Source organism: Liolophura sinensis, chromosome 6, assembly GCF_032854445.1.
Source record: "Liolophura sinensis isolate JHLJ2023 chromosome 6, CUHK_Ljap_v2, whole genome shotgun sequence".
In the NCBI taxonomy this organism is placed as follows: Eukaryota; Metazoa; Mollusca; class Polyplacophora; order Chitonida; family Chitonidae; genus Liolophura; species Liolophura sinensis.
Window position 1 is genome coordinate 78,574,271 of NC_088300.1, and position 25,864 is coordinate 78,600,134.

Sequence of the window (25,864 nt, forward strand, 5' to 3'; positions counted from 1 at the left end):
ATTTTACAGAAGCCTTTGGGTGAACGACACGACTGTACTTACCTTATTGAACATCTTAGCCCGTATCCTGTTCACCTTGTACTCGGCCAGTCTCTTCTCCTCAAGTCTCTTCTGTACCACCTCAGGCAGTCTGTTGTACAGCCTACAAACAACAGACACATATGTGAATGTGAGTACAAGACAGCTGGCTAGGATATGTACAGGAACACAAGTATTGGATAGCTGGCTACAATACATCATTAGTGCATTACAGGAACATAATGAAAGGTGGACTGAACTAAATTTATCTTACAGGGTGCTACTGTTGTCATAGGAATTCCAATCTAGGTATGAGCTACACATAAATAGCTTACCTCACAATTACTATTCCATACTTTTGTCCACTCCTATCCACTCACCTTGCTGTTAATTCTTTCATTTCTGACTTCGACATGGACCTTTTTCTGGGCTTGAACAGATTTTCTACAAAAAAGACATACAAAATACATGTATTAAATTAAATCAAGAACTGGAGAACGTAAATACTTTACCAGCCAAACAGGTGGATCAAAAAATGACATTTAGGGAAAAAACTCTGTAAAAGTACAGAATGTCCCGAACAGATTACTTCAACACTTTCTGTAAGTTCCATGCACTTGTACACTTGCTACAAATACATGTATGGACAAAATACAGTTATTTAAGACTGGAGGAACATATTATGTACAGAGACTGTCCTATAAGCGTACCACTGAGAGGATGGTACTGCATGATGACATCCTGGTAACGCTGATCCATGAACAACTGCGCACGCTCTGCACCCAGCATCTCCTCCAATTGCCTCTCCTTCGATGCTAGCGCTATGCGCCTCTGACGGGCTTTGGACCGCGATACAACATCAGCCTTAAACTTCAGGAAAGCTTCCTGCAATGTAGAAAAACAAGGCATTCATAGAATTATGAAAACTAAACCTTTCACAGTATGATGAACTTTTTAAAAGTGTGGCCTTACAGGCTGCATGTGACAAATTGTGGGCAAATGATCAGCAGATCTGAACACGTAGTACCTGTTCATCTGTATGTAATACCGTTAGTACAACAACATCAACAAGTAGGGCGTTGAGAAGTTCTCCTACATCCTGATGTGTTCTTATTATCAGTAGATGCTTCATCAGGGTACTGACCAACACGGCCAAATACACAGGCTTAATTTGTGCATCATTTGGAATTTAAACTTTCCGGCTAAGTTAAAAAAATATTATCTATTTTATGCCACATATAAAACTTAATAATGGCAAAGAATTAATAATCAATATTTGTCACACTTTTTAAGACCAAACTGATCAAAGTAAACACATTTTAAATCATTTTGACCATCATCTTGATTTGGGTGGTACCAACAAATTAATTTCACCTTGACAAGAAAACCTTCCACCAGCTGCATATTTTATCTACAGTTTAATGTTTGATGGTCTGTGGTGACCATGTGCCTTACCTGAAGTGTCATTTTGGAAAGGGGTTTCTCTTCCTCATGATCTTCACTGGGCTCTTGGTCAGATGAAGACTTCCTGGACTTTGTCAGGTACATCTCCATGAAGCTCTCCACCTCTGAGCAGTCATTCTCTGGGAGTGGGCGGGGCAGGTCAGGGTATTGGGACAACGCCAGGGCTTGTCGCTCTCGGAGGGGCTTCCTCCATGGCCGAGGGTCATCCATGGGCACAAACCAGGCCACTCCGGGGCTTCCAGCTGCGAGTGTAGACAAAAGACACAGTGACACTCGGCTGGAGTGGACAGACACCAACTAGCATGGTGGATCAGCCTACATATCTCTGCTTATACATGTAATATTGTGGATGGGCCGTGTTGCTGAGATGACACGAACATATTTCTCAAACAAAGACTATTTCAACTGTACCAGGAATGGATGAGGGGCTTAACACCACACTAGCAGTATTTCAGCCAAACCCTACAGCATGAACTTCAGTGCTTGTAACTGGACAATAAAGTGTCACTTTACCTGGTAAACTGCGTCTGGTTTTTCTTGGTGGTTTGTTCTCTCGACTGTTAGACCTATGAGGTTTGGGGGAGGAACTCCTGTGACGAGGTTTCTCTCTCCTCCGTTCCTTACTGGGCATCCTTTCGCTTCTGACCGGATACCGTGAGGGAGATGGGGACCCTGACCTTGATCTCTGCCTCTGGTTCAGGTGTGGTGTAGTCTGTACACTGGAAGACACCATCTCTGGTCGCCTGGACTTCCTGGGCGAGGGAATCATGACAGAGACATCTCTGGTGGAACGCCAGCTCATATCCTTCTCCACCTCTCTATGTGAGCGCTCTGCTTTCCTGCCATGGCGATCCTTGCTGGGAGATTTACCTCCTCTAGACGGGGAGGGAGAGGCCACGCGCTCATACTGGACCTTCTGAGTGACAAATGGAGGCTCATCCATTACAGCTTTCTTTTTCCTGCTTGGAGACTTTCCTTCCACCCTTCCATTCCGTACGGGACTTTTATACTTATCTTTCCTTGTCTTCACTTGTTCCACAGCCTGTGTCTTGTCATGCCTAGGTTGCCTCCCTTGCTTGTCCTCTGTTCTTTCGCTGCCCTTGCGGTAAGAGGAGATCCAGGCCAGATGTTCCATGGTGCTGTCTTCCGAGGTACTCCGTGGTGTGAGAGTGGCTGAGGACTGGTCACTACTCATCTGTGACGACACAGCCGTGAAGTCTGTGCTTCTCGGAGATGCTTCCGAAGACATCTCACTTGAAGATGCCTGCACAGTGCTGGAAGATAAGTTGGCAACTTCTTTCTCAAAAGCTTTGTTTGAAATTTTTCCAGATTTCTTAGCTCTCAGCAATTCTTCAAGTCGTTGAATCTTTGCCAGTCTCTGAACCTCCTTTCGCTTTTGCTTCTCATATTTGAGCCTCTGTTTGGAGATTTTGCTTTTGAGTTTCTGCATGTGTGGGTCAATAACATTTCTCTGTCTGCGTGTGGGCCTATGTACTGATTGGAATGTGTCTGAGGAAGTAGATGGGGAATGCCCCATGTCCATGGATGGGTCTTCAGGTATAGAATACAAGGTGTCTATCACAGAGCTATCGTATGACAATTCTCGCTGGTATGGCTTTAGCGATGAATCATCCAGCTTTCTGACTCCACGCTCATCTCGGCTACGCTCTGAGGAATATCCGTTACTCTCCTCCAAAGTCTCCGAGTAGCTGCCGTCTACAATCTTCTGCCTCTTGATGGCATTTGCATGCCTCTTCCTCTCGTTCTCCTCCCTTCGTCGCTCACCCCTTTCCTTCTCCACCCAGGCCTCCCTGTGTTTCCTCTCACTCTCCTCCCTGCGTCGCTCGCCCCTCTCCTTCTCCACCCACGCCTCCCTATGCTTCCTCTCACTCTCTCGATCCTGCAGGTACTGCTTGACCACGTGTCTGGACGGGTTTCTGATGAGGTCAGCCAGTGCTCCCAGCCTCTCACTGCTCATACTGCTGTCAGAGTCCGTGTGTAACTCCTGGAACCTCTCCCAGTATGTGTTAACATCCTGGCTGAGCCCAGAGGCCAAGCTCTCATTCTGGTGTAGGGAGTCCTGTAACAGTCTGGCCACTCTGCTGATGGGAGCCTTGTCACAGTCTACCAGCTCAGAGCTCACATCCATTCCACTGTACAAGGGTAACAAAGGTAGAACCCAATATAACTGGAGCTACGACAATCAATGATGTAGTGGTAGAATTCATCAGAGGGGTATTGCCTAGCCTTATATACACTGGGACAACTGGACAACTCTTTTATAGTCTAAATTGATGAAAAACTTAAATCACTGAATACATCTCAATTAACTTAGGGGTGTCTTATGCATATGCAAAGGAACGACGGGGCTTATTCATCGCATGGAAGACAGGAACACTCATGGTGACAACTTTTGACCTGTCTATGCTGGTTTGATTTGGGTGTTTTCACAGCTGGCAGCCCCGAAATGAAAACATATTTGAACCAATTAATCTTAATATTATGTTTGATTTTCTAAACAATAGATCTCATCTAATGTTTTTGAATGACTTTATTTCAGAAATCAAAAATTTCACTTTGAGATTCACTCTCATTGATGGTAAATACTGTATAAAGTGCATACCTCTCATCTCTCTGCCTATCTCTCTGAGAGCACTGCTTAGGTAGATTCCCCATATACGTGTGCTGTGGTGGTGAGGCACTACAACTAAACAATTACATTGGCTCTAATTTCTACAAGATAGTGTTTATTTATTTATTTATTTGATTGGTGTTTTATGCCGTACTCAAGAATATTTCACTTATGCGACGGCGGCCAGCATTATGGTGGGAGGAAACCAGACAGAGCCCGGGGGAAACCAACGACCGTCCACAGGTTGTTGCAGGCCTTCCCACATACGGCCGGAGAGGAAGCCAGCATGAGCTGGACTTGAACTCACAGCAACCGCATTGGTGAGAGGCTCCTGGGTCATTACGCTGCGCTAGTGCGCTTACCAAGTGAGCCACAGGGGTCCCCTATAATATAGTGATCTCAATTACTGAAGAATGAATCAAAATACTGCTAATGTATCAAACATGATGTGCTGGCTGAAATCTTTGATGTCTAAGCTTATAGAACACTATGCATTCCTGGCAGTCAGTGGTTAACCTACCTTCTCCGGGGCTCCTTCAGGATGGGCTCTCTCAAGAACTGCACACAAAAAATGCGAACTGTTACAAAGCATGAGCAAATCAACAGCTATCAACAAGCAAAAGGGATAAATGACACAAGAGATTCACGATCTAAACACAAAACCCAACAAAATAAACAAGGATTATTGCAGAAAAATGAGCTGAAATTATTCATAGACCTGACAAACTTTGAGAGACAGTCAACCTGGAATATGGCTTATGGCTAAGTTATGCTAATTCAAATTAAGAATATAGACAGATTAAAATTTCTTACCCTGTCAATATCCACAGGAAGGGGAGACAACCCTGTCAGCTTGTTCCTCTCAGCCACACTGACATACTCGGGTAAGGCATGACCTGAGGTGGGGAGTAGGTGTTCTTGTCTACCCAGTGACCTGGCATCAGTCCTGGATGGGGAGTGGTAGTCTGAGGACTGGGGCAAGATAGGGGAGTGATGAGGGGAGGGTGGGGAGATGGCATGGGAAGCTAAGGATGAGGAGCCCCGTCCCCTGTCCTGGGAGGTGAAGGATAAATCCTCTAGGGAGCGGGAGATAACTCTGTCTGCCGGATAGCGGGGCTTATGGTACAATTGTTCGGAGCTTGACCTGTACTCGGAGAGGGGACTACCTGGCCCTGTCACCCTGACCTCATCTTCCCAGCAGCGTGTGCGGCAAGTAGAGCTTGCATTTTCTCCCAGTGGGCAGTTATGGGTGTGAGCTCCCCTGGGACCCTGCCCCAACCTATCCTCTGGTAAAGGCCTGCGGCCAGGTAAATGACTACTACTACTGGATTTGGCCTTCCCCAGGTCAGAACCGTACGTCTCCTGTCCCACCATTCTGGTTGTGCTCACAGAAGAACTGACATGGACATCTGACACCGAGTTTGTTGTCAACCCTCGCCTGATTTCACCATTACGTAAGTCAGTCTGACTATCCCTTCCTTTTAGTGATTTGTCCTCTCTGGAGTTAATTGTGGGTAACCTGTCATCAGGTGGCACCCTGGAATTTGTGGTGGGTAACTTGTCTCCTATGGGTAACCTGGGGTTAGCACCCGCCTGCCCTAAGGGATCTCTGCCTCCTTTTCGACTGTTCCTCCTGTCATTGTCATCATCTCCATTGTCAAATTCAGGATTATCTCCCTTCACTCTCAGCTGACGTATTTCCTGGGTCTTGTCCTCAGTTTGTGCGTTCTGCTGGAGGGTGTGATCCATGTGGTCCAGCAACTCCCGAGTCCTGGGGGAGGGGCCTGCCTGTGGCTCCGCCCCACGACTGTTAGCACACCGTCTGACTTTCTCACTCTCACACTCTAATGGCTTCCTATAAGGGGGATGCTCCTTATCATCCTGACAAACACAAAAACAGCAAAGTTATTTACATGGAAACTATTACAGATTAAACTTTACTACCACTAGCACAAAAAAATCAAATCAGTTTGAAAGCAAACATAATTTACACATAAAAATGATCTCACATGTAGGTGTTAGATGGCATCATGCTCAATCATTCATTACTTAATGGTGATACATTTAGGATGCTTAAGAGTTACAATCCTTAGATTTGTCACTAACTTTACCACTGACTTTTAAAATATTGTTCATAAAACTTCAAATAATTAAAATATGTATCTGATTTTCGTGGATAGAGAAGACTTGTAGTCTGCAGTCCTTTACTCACTGCCTGTGACTTTTCCTCTATTGTGGACAGACTTGTGGCACGTTCGACATCTTTCATGGGTCCAGTTTTACGATTGCCATACACACCCTGGCTGTTGACACCGTCCGGTCTACTGCCCAGGACATGCGCCGGGAATTCAGGGCCTCTCGCATCATCAGAACCTGCACCAATCAACAACACCACAACTATGTGAAATCAGGTATTCATCATGCACAAACGATGTCTTAGGAAATGTGTGGTGTCAGTAACCAATATGAAGGTTACTGACACCATATATTTCTGTATCCTGCCACTGAGTAATAATGTAACAAATTTATCCTTCAAAAGGCGAATCGCTTCAGCAATGTGACCGTTCTTTTCACAACCGAACAAAGGGAGATAACCTAATAAGCAGACACATATCATGGGAATATCCACGTCCCCACATGACTATTGCTGTCCAGTGAAACTTGCACCATTTTGTCTGATGTGAGATACTGGGATATACAGGTAATATGTAGATGTGCATACCTGGATGATTACTCTCTACAGAAGTCACACTGTATGTTCCTCACAAGATGAAAAGTGGGGTATTTTGTCTGATGTGAGATAAAGGGATATACAGGTAATATGTAGATGTGCAAACCTGGATGATTACTCTCTACAGAAGTCACACTGTCTGTCCCTCACAAGATGAAAAGCAGGGTATTTTGTCTGATGTGAGATAAAGGGATATACAGGTAATATGTAGATGTGCATACCTGGATGATTACTCTCTACAGAAGTCACACTGTCTGTCCCTAACAAGATGAAAAGCGGGGTATTTTGTCTGATGTGAGATAAAGGGATATACAGGTAATATGTTGATGTGCATACCTGGATGATTACTCTCTACAGAAGTCACACTGTATGTCCCTCACAAGATGAAAAGTGGGGTATTTTGTCTGATGTGAGATAAAGGGATATACAGGTAATATGTTGATGTGCATACCTGGATGATTACTCTCTACAGAAGTCACACTGTATGTCCCTCACAAGATGAAAAGTGGGGTATTTTGTCTGATGTGAGATAAAGGGATATACAGGTAATATGTAGATGTGCATACCTGGATGATTACTCTCTACAGAAGTCACACTGTCTGTCCCTCACAAGATGAAAAGCGGGGTATTTTGTCTGATGTGAGATAAAGGGATATACGGGTAATATGTAGATGTGCATACCTGGATAATTACTCTCTACAGAAGTCACACTGTATGTCCCTAACAAGATGAAAAGCGGGGTATTTTGTCTGATGTGAGATAAAGGGATATACAGGTAATATGTAGATGTGCATACCTGGATGATTACTCTCTACAGAAGTCACACTGTATGTTCCTCACAAGATGAAAAGCAGGGTATTTTGTCTGATGTGAGATAAAGGGATATACAGGTAATATGTAGATGTGCATACCTGGATGATTACTCTCTACAGAAGTCACACTGTATGTCCCTCACAAGATGAAAAGCGGGGTATTTTGTCTGATGTGAGATAAATCGATATACAGGTAATATGTAGATGTGCATACCTGGATGATTACTCTCTACAGAAGTCACACTGTCTGTCCCTCACAAGATGAAAAGCAGGGTATTTTGTCTGATGTGAGATAAAGGGATATACAGGTAATATGTAGATGTGCATACCTGGATGATTACTCTCTACAGAAGTCACACTGTCTGTCCCTCACAAGATGAAAAGTGGGGTATTTTGTCTGAGGTGAGATAAAGGGATATACAGGTAATATGTTGATGTGCATACCTGGATGATTACTCTCTACAGAAGTCACACTGTCTGTCCCTCACAAGATGAAAAGCGGGGTATTTTGTCTGATGTGAGATAAAGGGATATACAGGTAATATGTAGATGTGCATACCTGGATGATTACTCTCTACAGAAGTCACACTGTCTGTCCCTAACAAGATGAAAAGCGGGGTATTTTGTCTGATGTGAGATACTGGGATATACAGGTAATATGTTGATGTGCATACCTGGATGATTACTCTCTACAGAAGTCACACTGTCTGTCCCTCACAAGATGAAAAGCGGGGTATTTTGTCTGATGTGAGATAAAGGGGTATACAGGTAATATGTAGATGTGCATACCTGTATGATTACTCTCTACAGAAGTCACACTGTATGTCCCTCACAAGATGAAAAGCGGGGTATTTTGTCTGAGGTGAGATAAAGGGATATACAGGTAATATGTAGATGTGCATACCTGGATGATTACTCTCTACAGAAGTCACACTGTCTGTCCCTAACAAGATGAAAAGCGGGGTATTTTGTCTGATGTGAGATACTGGGATATACAGGTAATATGTTGATGTGCATACCTGAGTGATTACTCTCTACAGAAGTCACACTGTCTGTCCCTGACAAGGGGAAAAGCGGGGTATTTTGTCTGATGTGAGATAAAGGGATAACCCGGTAAAGTGTAGACATGCATACCTGGATGAGTACTCTCTACTGTGGTCACACTATCTGTCCCTGACATTTTGTCATCAGTCTCACTCTCAGTGTAATACACCTCATGGCTGCCAGCTGGTCTACAATTATCAGGGAGAAAGAAAAATCTTGTCAACATCATGCAAGATGGAACATACTCATATATATGTAGGTCGCATAAAACTGGTTACCTTTGGATCTGACATAAAACATTATCAGAATTTTCATTATCACAAATCAGACAATCTACAACTTCTTCACCTTACATAACATTTTGTTTTATATTAAAAGTTTAAATACAATGGTCTCTTCCTCAATATGGCAGTGCCAATTCCTACAGAACACAATAATCATTCCACATAGCTTGTATGTAAAACTAACCCTAAGCATCCATCATATAATTAATTTGTTTTCAATCAATTTTTTGTTATGTTGTTTTCTTTTTCTATTTTTTTTTTCTCTTTTTTTTTTCAGAAATAAACCATTGACATTTGTACACTATCAAGGTTCTCATTACACGTTTGGCAAAAATTCTCCCCCAGTAGAAAAATGATCACTCAAACAAGGTACATGTATCTAGGCCGTTTATACCTATTTTTGGAATCATAATATGAAATGGTGTTTCAGAAAAACTGCATAATTTTACTTTTAGCATCTTTGCTTCACCTTAACACTTCACTTTTCTAAAAAAAAGACACATTTTTCCCAAATGCTGGAGAGAACCCTCTGTTTAGTGCAATATACATGTATAAGATTCAGGCTGGCAGTAAATCTGGCTATTGAGTTCTGACATCTAGATACTGTATAATAAGAACAGCCTTGTTCATGATGTTCCTTACTTGTACGGTCTGTATCTGGTGGTGACGGGGTGTCTGCAAGCAGCGTTGTAGTCTGTATTTGATGGAGATGTGCTGCTGACCTCGCTGAGGCTGCTGGCCGTGGAGCTGGTGGCAGGGGAGGCCTTCAGGTCAGCTAAGCAGAGGAGACCAGAAAGGAGGGTAACCACAGCCAGAATACAAGTGTTTTCGAGATACCAAACATACAAATGTTAAATGGCTCAAAATAAAATCTGACCGTATTGAGCAGTGATGAGGTCTGACAAACTCCATGAAGCCCTTGTCTTTCACGTACCAGAATGATGCTTATAGCCTGTACACTTTGAACAGACCTACACCCACATGTATAAGGGTAACATGGTAAACTTATGTAGGTAAATTCAGTACACTTTTATAATTTACATATCATACAATCAAATTTACCTAATCATATAAGCACTTCAATGCTTTCTTTACACAATTTTTCTTTTCAATCATAAGTTCCAATCTGGAATAAGTAGCTAAGTTCTTAATAAATTACACCTGACTTACCCGGGTGAAATCTTCTCAATGCCTGTTGTGGAGTATGATACTCCTGCAGAGATTTGGTCTCCTCTCTCCTGTAATCATAATACAGTTTTACATGACACGCTCACAAGAAAATACTGATAGATACTTTATTAGGACAGGCTTGAACCCCAGTCTCCTGTGGACAAGGCAGATCTATGCTCTACTCTCTAGGACCCTAATGACATGTACATGTACTTACACTAGAGTATAAACAGTTGTGCCTGTATCTGGACTCCTAATAGCAAACTTTTACTGAAATCAGTTAGTAAAACTCACAGAGACCGTGTATCTGTGATGACCCCTAATGAAGATGAGGATGCTGGGGCGTGGGTGACTTCAGATGGCTGTTGGGGGACTGGTCGGCTATCTGACAAATCCCTCTCCTCCTCCCACCTGATCAAACATCAGTACAACGAAGAGGCTAACAGTAGAATTTTATATGGGGATAAGTGCAGTAGTCTGATAGTTTATCATGTATTTCACAGCATATATGGCCACATAACTATTTTACTACTGGCTCAAGAAAGTAATGCATGTACAGTGGTAAAATTACAATTTCTTTGCTACATTTTGAACAGTTCAATTCAAGCAATGTACGTAGAAATATATGTAAATGTACAGATACATACACTCCCCAATTGTAAAATGTTCCACTACCAGAATAGATACATGCTTACATACCCTGCAAAACCTCTGTATAAAGAGTCTAATCTCCTCTGTATCAGCTATAACTTTAAAACATGTATCCATGTACACAACATCTCATGGAGAACTTACTGTGGATGAAGCCCAGCAGTCTGACAGTAAGGCAGCCCTGGCAGATGGTGGCAATTACACTCACCATATAATGTATTAGGTGCACTACAGCCAAGCAGATCACAGCAGCACTGTCAGCTCCAGCTGTGTGTAGTCTGACAATGCCACATGATTACATGCAGTATGAATGAAGTAGAGTACACATATGGGCACTGTAGGAATACAGGGTCTTATATCTGAATGAACTACAGTACATTATATGGCTTGGGAAGGTCATGTCTAAGTTGAGGTCATGTATTCAAGGCGGCTATGACACATGAAAGGGTTCCCAAAATAATAATCAACTATGGTGCACACACAGAACAAGCTTAAATCTATCCTTTTAGATATACTCAATGTATTAACCTACTGTGGGTAAGAATCAATAAAATTACTTGTTTGTGACTGTATTACCACATTTCCTCTTTCCTCACAAAAATATTCCATGATCTGATAAAGTTACACCTTTCAAAGAAAGCAAGGTGGCAATTTCCACTACCTATCCATTAACACTGTGCCTGACTAAAGAGGGCCAGGATGGCTATTCCCACTGCCTATTCATTAACACTGTGCCTGACTAAAGAGGGCCAGGATGGCTATTCCCACTACCTATCCATTAACACTGTGCCTGACTAAAGAGGGCCAGGATGGCTATTCCCACTACCTATCCATTAACACTCTGCCTGACTAAAGAGGGCCAGGATGGCTATTCCCACTGCCTATTCATTAACACTATGCCTGACTAAAGAGGGCCAGGATGGCTATTCCCACTACCTATCCATTAACACTATGCCTGACTAAAGAGGGCCAGGATGGCTATTCCCACTGCCTATTCATTAACACTATGCCTGACTAAAGAGGGCCAGGATGGCTATTCCCACTACCTATCCATTAACACTATGCCTGACTAAAGAGGGCCAGGATGGCTATTCCCACTGCCTATTCATTAACACTATGCCTGACTAAAGAGGGCCAGGATGGCTATTCCCACTACCTATCCATTAACACTATGCCTGACTAAAGAGGGCCAGGATGGCTATTCCCACTGCCTATTCATTAACACTGTGCCTGACAAAAAAGGGGCAGAGTGCTGCACCATTCTAAAATAGCCTAGCTAGGGAAATAACTAATAATGGTAAATAACTTTAACTGATGTCCTTCGAAACTCTGATCTACAGACTGATTACCTGGTAAACCATTGAGTTACTTATGAACTATTAATAACATTAAGTAAGTCATCAACCTTAAATGGAATAAAACAAGATGCGTCATCAATTTCAGATCATATACACTGCTGGAAGCTGACTATGATCTAGCACACTACGTGTAGCTAAGCCCTGTCCAGTCAGTCAGTATAGCTCTTTCAATCACAAGTTAGCAATCATGAACAGGGATAACGCTTTGAGAGGAGGTGAGACTAACATCAGTATAAAGACAAGGGAACAAAAATCATGGATTTGAGAACAAACTATATATAAGAGAATGTTTCATACAGTTTGGTAGTTTTGTTTCCACTGGAAAGTTGCTGCAGACCAACAAATCTACTGTATATCTCCAGGATAAAACTTCATCAAAAGGAAGCAATAATTTTTCTTCGGATGTCAGTCATGTTGTCGAGCAATGCTATTAATGCCAAGGGAAATTAAGAACTTCGCTTTTATTTTGACTCTTACTGTTATGAGCAACAAAGAGCACTTCAAAAAGGCTAGGTATAACTTGTGAGTTAAATTGTAGGCATGATCTGTCTGTCACCTTCTAGCATTACAACCATGTTGTCACTAACACACGAGGATAATTGTATGATAATACTTAAGGCTGAATGGAACTGCTGATTAGGATCCTACCCACAGATACTGAACCTGATCCATCAATACTACACTACACTACATTGGGTGAGGCCGCATAGATTATCATGTGCAGACGAATGTTGAATGTGTATGAAGTATTGGTGGGAGGCACCCATTGCTGTTACACGCCACTTACTTGTACTTGTACTTTGATTAGATACATAAACATTAATAATATAAACAGCTCTAATGATTTCACTCAGGGAGGATTTGTAGTTTACTTCAATTTAAAGTTTCCTCACCTTAACTGCTGCCTGTCGTTATCTGCCTTGGACTGGGCCTCCTCAGGCGTATCCCCTTCCTGCCCTGCCTGCTTCAGTTGTGTCCCTTCCTCTGCCCTCTCCTGTGAGGTTTCAGTTCTGTCTGATTCTGTCCTGTACAGCGGGTAACAATCAATCACACGTCTCACTGGACTCCTCAACTCAATGCTCTGATCAAACTGCCGTGAGGACATCTTGTTTAACTGGTCAGAGAGGAAGGTTTTAGCATTGCTGAATGCAGAGCTGCTGGAACCGTGGCCTCTCAGGGATGATATGTATTCATAGGAGCTTGATAGATTCCTGGGTAACTCTTGATCAGACCCTGCATGCTTCTCCAGAATCCGTTGCAGGATTGGGGAAGGGCTGTACCTTTCCGAGGAGAAACTGCGGCTCATTCTAGGGCTGACCTCTATACCCTTCCTGCTAGAGATTTTGGGCGAGTGAATACTACTGATATCAGGCTCGCTACCCGCCGCTCCTCTGCGCTCAGCACTGATCTGTCTCAGGAAGTCTTTCTCCTCAGCTGAAACGTCTCGCAAGATACTGACAGCCTGTTTGTTTGGGTCTTCTCTCTCCAGCAACTGGCTTACCCTGATGGCCATACCCCCTGAAGGTGTCAGTGACCTTCTCTCTCTTATCTCAGTCAGGCTTTTAGACCTTGTTGCACAGATTAATGGTTTCTGTACTTCAGGTAAATACTGGCTCTGAGGGGAAAAGTCAACCTCACCCTCCTTCTCACTGATGGTTTCATCAACATTCAGCACACTTTGAGAGCACAGTGACATTTCACCAAAAACGTCCTCCTGGTCAGTCAATGTTTGATTGGCTGAGTCCAGATTCTGCATGGGTGTCGCACTTCTAGAGGAGTAGTTGGAGAGCCTTTCTCTGCTGTGAGGCCCAGACACGTTGTTCTCTGTACCAGTGATATCCTTAATATGACCAATAAATCGGCCCTGCCCGTCATCATATCCAATGTCTGCTCCATAATCCCACAGAAACTTTCTCCTGGAGGTGTCCAGATCTGAGCTAGGGCTACCAGTCCCACCGTTACTTCTGAAGGACAGCTTAGGAGGAGTTGTGTTCACGGTGCTATTGGCCAGGTCAGCACGGTCCAGCCCTAGCAAGCCCGGCACAGTGCTGGATGTCTTCAAACTGTCCTGTATTATATCCAGGTCTTGGTGTAAAGAGTCATAATCCAGGTCTTGGGGAGAGTCTCTGTGCTCTCCAATATGCCTACCGAGATTTGATGTAGGCGGTGACGTCTCACTGTGCTCAGCCAAATGTGCTGTGTTACTCAGTAAATACTCCACCTTTCTTGACAAGTCATCACTGCTCTTGTATTCCTCATCAGATCCATTATCAGACATCAGTCTTGAGTCTCTGGTCATGATGTGACTTTCTGGGTAACTTTCTTCATCAACACGTTTTGGGATTGTCTGCTGCTTGTCAGGGTAACTGATGCCAATTCTCTGGTCTAGTCTAGCTGGTGCACTGTGCTGAGGCATACCGGCTGCCCAGGTGTCATCTCTCTTGTACACTTCACTTTCCTGAGACAACGTTGCTGTCGTGTGGTCCCTCTTGTACAGTTCAGAGTGGGAAGACTCACCCATACGTTCGCTCAACTCTCTCCTCTCTCCGGATAGCAGGGGGAAGGAACTACTGGACTTGGCTGACAACAGTGAGGGTGGGGTTAAGCTCTGGAAGTCAGGAAGCTGGCTAGCCTCACCGGTGGGGGTGCTCGCTCTATCGCTGATGTCCCGGAATCGTGAAGCAAGTGTGTCAGCATGAGGGTCAAAGTCTCTCAATGTTCCCCTACTGTCACAGACATCAGAAAGTGCATGTTGGCTATCGGAAGCTACAGCCATGTGGTTAGGTCTCTGCCTGTTATCTATGCCCACATCCATTCCACTATCTAGAGAGCTCTGTGTCCTGTCTCTCAGTAATGACTCGTTGCTGACAGGTTGCTCCTTTAAGCTTTCACCATTTGAAGAGACTGACAGTCTAACAACATCATGTGAAAAGCTTGGCAGCAGGGCTTGATAACTTTTCTCACTTGTAATCATGAATTCAGAATCATCGGCTGGGACTAAATAACTCGGCCTTGACACATCAGTAATGCCAGACATGTCCATTGTTGAGGATTCTTCTCTGTTTGACAATGGTCTGTCATCTGGAACAACACTGCCTGATTTCCTGGGATGTGACTGAAAAGACTGTTCATACTGCCCACAACTATCATCCCCATGATACTCAGAATTTCTGGTTTCATTCATGGGAGCAAAGGCCTCCGTAGACATATTGCTCACTAAGCTGTTCCTGCCTTCTGTTTTGGAATCATCTTGTCCAACAATCAATCTAACATGGTCTTCTGTAGAATTAGACGAAACTCCAGCCAATGTTTCTGGTGACATCACAGTAAGATCAGTGCTTTCAGAAACTGATGTACTAACAGGTTCCTTCTCGTCGTCTTTTGTATCAGTCTCTGTGTATGGCTTCCCATCTGTGCTGAGAACATCAGACACATTAGAGTTTTCCCTAGAGTACTCAGAGTATGTAAAACTCGTCTCGTCATGCTTGGTTAAGTTGTAATCCTCTGACAAACTGGCAGACTTGGAGCCACTTCCTCTCCCAGACTCAGAACTGGTGGAATCATTAGCATCAGCTCTTGCTTCAAGGATCACAATCTTGGGGTCCTTCATCTCGGAATTTCCTTCTGCAGCAGTATTAAACTCTGATGGTCCAGTAACAGCTATTGGAATGGATTCTTCAGCATTAGGAGTGACTGACTGATTTTGGGCTTTTAAATCAAGTACATCACCTAGTGTGGTGTAGGGAGCACAGGTTCTTGTCTCATTTTCTGAGTGCTGGCTAGTTGTTGCACTTTCATCCTCTAGTGTACTTTGGCCCCTCTCAATTGTCGTAATGTCTCTAGGGGCCAGAGAACCAACCCCATCCTGTATATCTTGGTCATCTGTGACTTCATATGGCCGTCGTGTATCATGGCTTATTGACAGATCCCCTCCAACTGGCAGTTCCCTCTGCCCAGAACTGGCAGCTGATCTGGGAGTGATGTTATTGTCCGACTCATTGGAGGTGTAAATATTCCAGTCCACGTCTGACAACCCACCGTAGGACTCTGGATAGAGCCCTGATATGGACCCTCTAAACTCTCTCTCAATACCAGCCTCGTCCTTGTCAGAGGACAGCTGAGAGCTGTCACTTGAGCGTCTCCCGTCCATGGAAAGATTACCGGACACAAAGTCACTGGAGATCTCGGACACTACTGTCTGCACAGCCTGCTCTTGCAGGATCCCTGACAAGGCTTCATGCACAGCCTGCTCTGATATACCCATCAACACATCACTGAAGGCTTGCTGAGAGGGGCTTTCAACTGGGGACAGAAAAAACATACAGACTGTATGCAGTCATTCTGAAAACTTCAACGTAAAATTCAACTGTGACACTATTTTCTGAATTTGTATGCATTTATTGTAACCAGAAAAACTCTACACGAGTTTCTATCCACGACTAAGCAAACAATTCTCTCTAGTGCCTCACTAGACAATCTTCACCATCACTAGACAATGCCATCACATCATCACCATCTGTGTTAAGGCTGAAAGAGCTTTTCCTGACTTCCCGTTTCCAGAAAAACTTATCTTCACTTATCTTTTCAATTTTGCATGTCATTGTAAAGAAAATTGAAAGTTTCCTCAACAGTGATTTGACAATGATCTGATCAGTTCATCAATTTATTTCACCAAAGCACTTGGTTATTTAAGCTATATGTGGATATCTCTCCGCGTAAGATGATTTGTGAAAAACTACTCCAACATAAATAGAAAGGCACTCAAGGTAATGAAAAAAATCCCAGGCTTTTGTTTCCATGACCTTTTTTGACATGAAGATTAAACATCTGTGAGGATAACTTCAGCAAGGTTACAAAAAGGTTGGTGGGATAACTCACCTGCATCTATACCATCAGCTTCTGAGACGACACCATCTGTCTCTGACCTCCAGTCTTCATCTGAGGAGGTGTACCTGTGAGATGCTTGAGGGGAAAACATGGGCAGAGACGTACTGTCTTTACTGCTGTCATTAAAGGATAAGTTAGGAACCTGAAAATAAAAACACATGTATGTATAAACACAGGACTAGAAAAAGTAAAAAGCAATAGTGATTTAAGATTCACATTAATTTAAAATTACATGTATTTCCACATGCAGATCTGATGTTAAGTTCAGCGCTGCCATTGTTCATTATTGACACGCTTCTCATAAGTTCAAGATGACCAGCATATTCTTCAACAAACTCATGTCATATCCTCAACCACATTATCAAAACTCAACCTGAACCACATTATCAAACCTCAACCTGAACCACATTATCAAACCACGAACTACCTGCATGCACACTAACCTATCATTAATGTAACACATTTTCTAAGAAATTCAATCTGTAATATGAAACAACAGAATACGCCAAAAACTATTCCAGTTAGTGACTTTAATTTTAAAACCTTTTTACAATCTTTCAGATGATTAATTTAACAGTGAAAAAGTGAGAGAGTGTGAGTATTAATAGAGATTAGGCCTACCTGGGACTGAGAGAGATCTGCAGGCTCCTGATCCCCCTGGTCTACCGCCCTCTCAGGGGAACTCATCTTCCAGCTGCTACTGCTGTTCTGTGAGGAGCATGTATCTTCTGTCAGCGGACAGAAGGAAGAGCCTGACAGGTGTGACACGTTTACGGACACCTGCTCTGTCTCTGTGGACACGCCCAGGCCACTCTCACCGCTACTCTTGGGATCACGGCCCTCTTGACCAGACTTATCACACTGATGGGTGGCGGGCTCCACACCCAGTTCTACATCAGGCACTTCAGCAGGCAGACTTACTGAAGAAGCAGACCCTCCGTTTCCTTTATCCTCAGGGACTGGCATCCACTCAGATTCATTGAATGTGATCTTTGACAAGGAACCCTGATCTGATTGCTGAGTGATGTTTGGTTCTGAGGACTTTTCATATAAGGCACATATACTGACAGTTTGTCTTGAGGCCTCCCCACTGCATGTATGTTGTAACACCAGCCCGGAATCACGAAATCCTGGCTCTTTAGTTGAACCTTCGGATGATTTATATGTACATGTAGCCTCAGAGGTTTCACTAGCACCATCAGAAGAGTCACTTCTGCGAAAAAAATGGGAATTTAAAACAAGCCTTTGACTTTGGGAATGTGAAGGTATGTCAGATTTACACCTCTGACTTTCTAGTGGGGAAGTGCGTGATGTACATGGTGATGTGGGAGTGACACATGGGGCCTTGGGTGTGACACATGAAGATGTGCATGTGGCATGCAAAGATTTGAGCTGTGAAACAAAAGTATTCGACTCGTGCAGTGGGAGTGACGATGTTTGCTGTCCGGTTTGTTGACAGCTAGTCAGACGTGAAGATGGCGTGTAGAAAGCTGACGATGGACTTCTACCCACAACAACGTCATTTGCTGTAGTCCTTGTTGATTGCTTTAAACCCAGTTCACCTGTGCTTGAGCTAAATGTGCTGCCAACCCCTGATGTTCTACAGGAAGCAGACTGAGAGACTGGTGTGGAATTCTGCCCTTGGCTTTCCAACTGGTGGAATATTTCACTTTGCTCTCCTACTGCAGAGCTTAATGATGATACCGGTGCGTCATGTCTATAGAAGCTAGGCACACCACATGATTTTCCTGCAGAAGCTTCTGGGGACTGAGAGCACTGAGAAGAGCCTGGTACAGAATGGTGTCCAGATGAGTACTGAGTCAGGTTACTATCAGAGAGTCTTTCTCCTGGGTTTGTATGGGCTCCCAAAGTTGACAAACTCAAGGACTGCTGTGTCGTGTACTGGGTTGGATCGGCATAAACCAGTGACAGTTCACTATCTTGGCTGGCTCGACCAGAATAATTTGAATGTTGAGTAATGTCAGTAGATTGAGTCAATCTCCATGGATACTGCGTAAGATCCCTGCTGTCAGATCTAGAGCCCTTCAGGGAGTCACTAGGTAATGGGATAACAGGGGGCTGTGTGAGCTCCCCTACAGGTGAGGACCTGACAGAAAACTCCCTGTGTTCTGTTGTAGAATGTGCCTGATACTGAGTCAGATCCCTCTCTCCAGTAGCCAGGGCAGTATGAACACATCCAGTCGGAGGTGTCCTGGAATCCTGAAGCCGTGAGTCGGTAACGTGCTGTGTCAGCTCTGGTGTCTGCAGAAAGGATGCTGAATGCTGGGTGAGGTCACTTGATGAGCTGGATACTCGTTGTGAAACTTCAGAATCTGATTCACAGTCTTCACTCAAGACAAACCACACCTTCTTCTGCAATGTTGAGTTATGAGAAACATTTAGAAACTACATGTATGTAAATGCAATATATGACAAACAACACTGCAACAGTCAAATGTTATGAAATACTGTTTTGCTACATTTGCTACATTTGTCTGGGACATGCATGCATATGTATACATGGACTGATTATGGCTTGATACCATTTTCAAGTGAGGCAATAGTGTGAAACGGTGTTGTGCCACAACTACTCAAATAGCTGGAAGATGTTGTACAAGGTTCTGGAATAAACTAAAATCCTGCTATGACATCTATGATTTATACATGTTTATTTTTCTGGTGAGAAGTACATCCACCACGTTGTTAGCGAGATGGGATGACTTCCCCTTGCCAGTTTCCTGGACCCATAAACCTGACTTCTGTCATTTTAGTGAAGTACCTTCGCTGCAGGCATAAAACACCCAAAAATTCAGAGGAAATCAAATTATATTTGGGTCTTACGTTACACAGCTGCTTTTGCTTCTTTTTTTTTTTTTTGTTTGTTTTTTGTTTGCATTATACACATACCTGCGTGTGAAGGCCACAAGAGCTCCGGGAAGCGTTGGAGAGTTGGGAGGAGGATGGGCTGGTGGGGGTTGACCTTAACCTGGAGTCATGCACACTAGAAGAGCGTGACGTCACCCAGGACACACTGGCTGAGGAATTACGAGACTGAAGGTCAGAACTCCAACTCGGCTGTAAGTCTACCAAATCAGGTTCTCCAAACAGGCGTCGCGGTAAGTCTGAATCACTCTGGCTTCTTGTTGTGATGTTTGAGCGGGACTCATGAACAGACCTGAGGCGACTGATAGTGGAGAGTTGGTCAGTGTGCTGATCAGCAATGGAAGAAGCTGATAAGTTCCTGTGATACTGGCTATCTTCAGCCTCGAAATCTTCATACAGCTTAAACCAAGCTGTTTTCTGGAGAAAGACAAAAAAAAAATACACAAATACACGTAATTAACTTCAACTCAAAGTACTGCAGTTTGTGCACATGTAAAATTGGATTAGAGCTGACACATTGTCCATCATTTATGATTAGCGTTGGTGTGGTGGTACATGGAGCATATATATATACATGTATACTGTGCATACTAGGATATGACTACGTCTAGACGAGGGTATTAATAATGTATTTCAATCTATAATATCGTCTAATCCAAGTCATTAGATTTAATTATCTAATACATAGGCCAGCTCTTCTAACATAGGATTACATTAGATTCTTTATCACTTTTTGTAGACTATGTCTGTGCTGCTCTTTAATTTTAAAGGAAATATTTGCCTTGGGACTAAAAAATACTTGGTTACTGGAATGTTTGTTCTGCATTTGCCTTCGCAAAGTCATGCCCCTTGAAAAGAAGTTGAAATCACCAGCCGGTGATTACCCAGTACCCTATTTCTTCAACATTTCAGCATTTTAACTTTTTGCCTCATTTTTATGCACATTTTTAATTTGATTTTGGAGACAAAACTACACTGGTTGGGTTGGCCAATTCCACGACTTCACAAAAGGTAGAATTGTATTAGTCTACACAGAATAATGCCCTCAGAATACACTTAAATAAACATCTGGCAAACATGGGAAAAGGTTGAAGAGTTAGAGCAGGCCTGAACACTTTTCTGCTGTCCATCAAATACCATCATATGTTCATTCTTTTGTGTTAAAGTCTTTTTGTGTATGTTATTTATGTTTTTTAAATGCAAAATAAAAACCTGTTTTTCTTTTCCAGTGTTGCATCATCACAGTAGTAGGCTATGACATGGTCAGCATAGCAATGGAACGAGAGACAGTTACCAACCTTTCAGTGTGCTGTGCATTTAGTCTACACTATTAGACTATTCAGTTGGTATTCTGACAGTGTATACAAACAGTCACGTCGTTTAGGTCTATAAAAATCTTGTGCTTTCATAGAAACCACTCATCAGATATTCTACAATGAACATGAAAATCAATCTGTATCAATCTCTCAAGAATAACTTCAGCCACAGTATAACTGTATAATGAGATGATACAGCCTGAAACACAACAAATATTATCACATATAAACATTTGATGAAGAAAAATGCCATGATCTCCAATCGATGGACGATACATTATAATGAAATGACGATATTTGACACACTGATTCACTTCCATTTACTCATCTACTTACCTGAGATTTGCATTAACTAGCGTTAACAGACGTCAAGTAAATTCCAGGAAGAATAAGTTTATAACATTTTGATATCCAGCGTCAGTGAATCCAAAACCTTATCAATCTGTCACATTACGTGCATAGCTGTTCAACCGCAATGGCATGTCGTTAGTTCCATTCTTAGCGTTTTGCAGTGATGAATTGCAAGAAAAAACTTCGAGGTATGTCACCAAGACTAATGACAGTGACTGTAAAACTGACCCACTGAGCTTAGTTTTCCAGGACATGTTCGATCTTGTCCCTGTGTCCAGGCACCCGTAACATGTTTGCAGATGACGGGGTTCGTCAGTGTGTTCTCTCCGCTACAAACAAAGCGTCGATTATCGAACAGCAAGGCATAATCTTTCCATAATCAGTTATGACAAAAGACTTTTTATTCATATAACCAGTTTACCTCATGATCCATTTTCACTGATTCAGATATGCCAAAAATTCCAGAAATACTGAACGGATTTCATGTCAAAACAAGTTTGCCGCTTCGATTTTAAAACGGCAGCCATCTTTACTACACAAGGAAATATATGACTAGATTATTGTTCCGAAAAAGGACTAAGCATTTAGCGACAACATTCGAAAAAGGACTTCCGCTTATATTTTGATACTGTGCTTACACTTGCTGGAGTATAGGTCTACTATTCATTATATAAATGTTTATTTTTAACTGGGATTAATATGTTAGTTATATTTGTCCCAGCTTTCAGAAATGAGTTTGTTTCATAAAGGCACGAAACCAGCCTGGGCAACTAAGTTAATTATATAAGTTCACGCTTTACATACTGACCTGCAGGTCTACATTGGACCTGGGATTAAGATAATTATTGCACCCGTTGAGAATTACATCAGCATGTACATTTGTGTATTTGTGTGTGATTTGATTTGATTTATTTATTTATTTAAATGGGGTTTTACGCCGCACTCAAGCATATTTCATGTAGGCCTATATATGCGATGACAGCCCAGCATAATAGTGCTACGAGAATGGACCTGCGAATGTATGGAAATCTATAGACCTACTTTATTTCTGGAAATCGCATCGGGCGAAACATTTGTCAAGCAGTTATGTAAAGTGCTGACCTGGTGGGCACGATTTCACAAAACTTTGTAAATCAACTTTTGTTACCATATCTCGCAAATCAGGTCGCTTTATAGCGCTATGTAAGGTCATTTACAGGAAAAGAAAAGTGAAATTCGACTCACGATGTTTTGCGAAGTTTTGCAAATGTTGCTCTGAAAGTTGAAAGGTCTCCTTTCACGCAGTCTTTATGGGTATAAATGGGATAATCTCGTTTTGAAATTGTAAATTATCCGTATTTGGATGTTGTAATAATATACCAATAAATGGGTACATGTGTAAACCCCCAGGTCAGATCTGCCCAAACCTGCAGGCCAGATCTGCTCTGGGTGTTCACCAGTAAGCTAGTCACATCAGTAACCAAGCCTTATGCTTGTGGGGGAGTGCCCATGGCCTGAGACGGGGTGGGAGGTCACATGACCTCCACACCCCAGCCTTGCCATGCGGCCCTTTGTTTTAGCCCCATTCCCTCCAAGACAGCCGAGCAGTCAAGACGTGTTTTACCAAGATCACAGCCAGTCTTCATTCATACATTTCACCCAGGTAAGAATTTAACCCTTGTGGTCTCAGAACACTTCCATAAATTGATATATGTAATTGTTGTTACATATGCACTTATCTGACTGTGCCATATAGGATATATTATGCACATCTTTTTGAGTAATTTAAGTTATTACTTTGGTTAGCCATTCACAAGTTAGTGTGATCTCTGCAAAGAGATACACACATTCTAAAAGGATTGGCTGAATAGATTTCAGGAATTTACACTAAGAAACAGGTGGGATAACTGCTTCTCCCATCAACCTGTTTACAGTGAAAATATTTGGTTAGCTGTGTTAGTTTGGGATAAACCTCCACATTGGAACTATTAACCCACTTAAGTCCACTAGTTTTAAAAGTGACCACTGTTTACTTGAATTAATCTGGAATTTAAGGATTATATGTATCAATTACTAGCTTTTGCCTAAACTTAACTCGATCTCCTAACTTCCAGAACAGATAGTTCCTTTTACACTGGTTAACACATGGTCAAGCTTAATTCCTTTGTTTGAGCTGACCATGCCAGCCTCCAGTAGCTACAGACATGTGTATTACCCCAGTGTATGTAAGCAAGGTGGCAGCACATCTGGAAGGGATTAATTTCTCCTTGGCATCTATTGCCCCTGATGACCCCTGCTGGTTAATCTCATCCTATCAGCCCAGCCTTTATCAAGTTGCTAAACAAGATGGCTGCACCAGCAGTACGCAAGCCAAATGAAAATTCAGTACAACAGCAACCACTTGTAACTGTTCTGAGTTTTTGTATTTAGTTATGCCTGTGATTGTCCTAACACAACACAATCCTCAGAAATTATATATCACTGCAGATGCACATATACTGGAATTTATCATGCTTTTGGACTTTGACATTTTGAGTCCAGTGTACATGTTCTCTATGGCCAGTCAGTAAGCATTTGTTATTATTGTTGATAGATACATATATATAGATATTAACTTTGTGTATACAGTTAATATGCATATAGGCTATCGCATGGTAATATTGTATTTAGTTTATAGATATTATCAAAATACCCTGCGTGACCTGTATCATTGTTCCTCATGCGGTAACTGTTCTGGGTTGTACAATATGTATACAGCCCCTAGCATAAAAATGTACCGCTCAGATTATTATTGCATGCAGTAGTCTACACTATTGATTTGTAACCTGTATGTTAAATGATCAAAAGAGTAACTTACGAATGTTATGTTTTGGTTGAAGGTGAAGGTCAGCTGGCATAGACCAGTATGTCTTGTTATATATGAGATATGACCTGGCATCATAAAATGCACTTGTACCCATCATGTGGATACACTGAGTCATCTAAATTTCTAATGCGAGCCTGGCCCCTTATAAGCCTGGCAACGTTCTCGACATTATGTTTAGATGCCTCTCTTAAACAGGATACCGGTAACCCTGTGACCCTTGGCCTCTCTAGTATTGACTATATTGCAATCATTGTTAGCATGATGTCACTTGGTTTCTAGATGCCATGCTTAAACGTTACATGCATTATGGCCTGACTGTCAGACTGACCTCTCAACTTCAACCTACCTTGACCTACATGTATGTGTACAGGTCGCTGTGTATACATGTGGACACACATGTAACATGTATATTATATAATTGGGTTAATAATCATGTCCAACATCTTAACTTGTTTAACCTACCTGTTATGACAATATGGCACTTCTATTAAGTCTTTGAAAGCTAAGTTCTAAATTATTTACTCATTAATACTTGAAAGCTCTAGTAGCTCCCCCATTCCCTCCAAGACAGCCGAGCAGTCAAGACGTGTTTTACCAAGATCACAGCCAGTCTTCATTCATACATTTCACCCAGGTGCTGTACCGTCTTGACTGCCAGACGTTACCCTCCAGGCTGCTTCCCCTTGTGAAACTATCCAAACTCAGAAGGAAGGAAGGAAGGGAAAGGAACATATTTACAGATACCCCTACTCTCATACTGATTACCTCTGTCTTAAATAATAAATTCTCAGGCTGTGGCACTTGTGAAAACCCAGCAGAGCATTTGCGTTCTTTGTCCAGCATATATTTAACACTTGTTTCCCCAAAAGCCAGTCACGTGTCCACCCGACAACGTAAGATAGTCTCGCAGGTGATTCGACCGCAGACAAACAGGTCTTACACATGCATAACATTAACATATATAGGCTATCTCGCTTGAAGTATTTGTTAGATCCCGTGGAAATGTTATGATTTCAACTGAGTCATTCATAAAACAAACAAAAAAACTAGTCCGTTAAAAAGGAAACTTCATCACAGCCTTCACTTTAAGTTTCTTAAAATCTTCTGTGACGATCTGTATGGCTTAACCTGAGGCAAAGTGCTGCATAGGCACCATGTTTATTAAATCAACCATGAGCGTTGTGCTTTCATTTATTTTGATTGGTCTTTACGGCGTTCTCAAGAATATTTCACTCATGCGACGGTGGCCAGTATTATGGTGGGAGGAAACCGGACAGAATTTGCATGAAACCCACGACCATCCCCATTTAACCGACACATCTTAATTCCGGATGGGTGAGAGGCTCTTAGGTCATTAAGCACGCTGGTACGCTATAAGTCACTTTCGCATTTCAGAAAGCCGCCATTTTTAAACAGAA

General features: G+C 42.5%; 1 protein-coding gene across 1 annotated transcript in view; it reads right to left on the bottom strand.

Moving 5' to 3' along the window:
- The window catches only part of LOC135467584 (uncharacterized), a 28,120-nt gene that overhangs the window by 1,649 nt on the left and 607 nt on the right, over nt 1–25,864 (bottom strand). Inside the window, exons 2-19 of the mRNA XM_064745357.1 lie at nt 21,834–21,930; nt 19,959–20,351; nt 17,673–19,424; nt 17,043–17,193; nt 13,058–16,466; nt 10,450–10,566; nt 10,156–10,223; nt 9,628–9,760; nt 8,792–8,889; nt 6,327–6,487; nt 4,928–5,995; nt 4,635–4,672; nt 4,106–4,189; nt 1,996–3,635; nt 1,474–1,724; nt 729–903; nt 399–462; nt 43–142 (exon numbers count right to left, since the gene is read on the bottom strand). Of these exons, the coding sequence (XP_064601427.1) occupies nt 43–142; nt 399–462; nt 729–903; nt 1,474–1,724; nt 1,996–3,635; nt 4,106–4,189; nt 4,635–4,672; nt 4,928–5,995; nt 6,327–6,487; nt 8,792–8,889; nt 9,628–9,760; nt 10,156–10,223; nt 10,450–10,566; nt 13,058–16,466; nt 17,043–17,193; nt 17,673–19,424; nt 19,959–20,351; nt 21,834–21,930 (9,799 nt within the window). The remainder of the gene's footprint in view (nt 1–42; nt 143–398; nt 463–728; nt 904–1,473; nt 1,725–1,995; nt 3,636–4,105; nt 4,190–4,634; nt 4,673–4,927; nt 5,996–6,326; nt 6,488–8,791; nt 8,890–9,627; nt 9,761–10,155; nt 10,224–10,449; nt 10,567–13,057; nt 16,467–17,042; nt 17,194–17,672; nt 19,425–19,958; nt 20,352–21,833; nt 21,931–25,864) is intronic.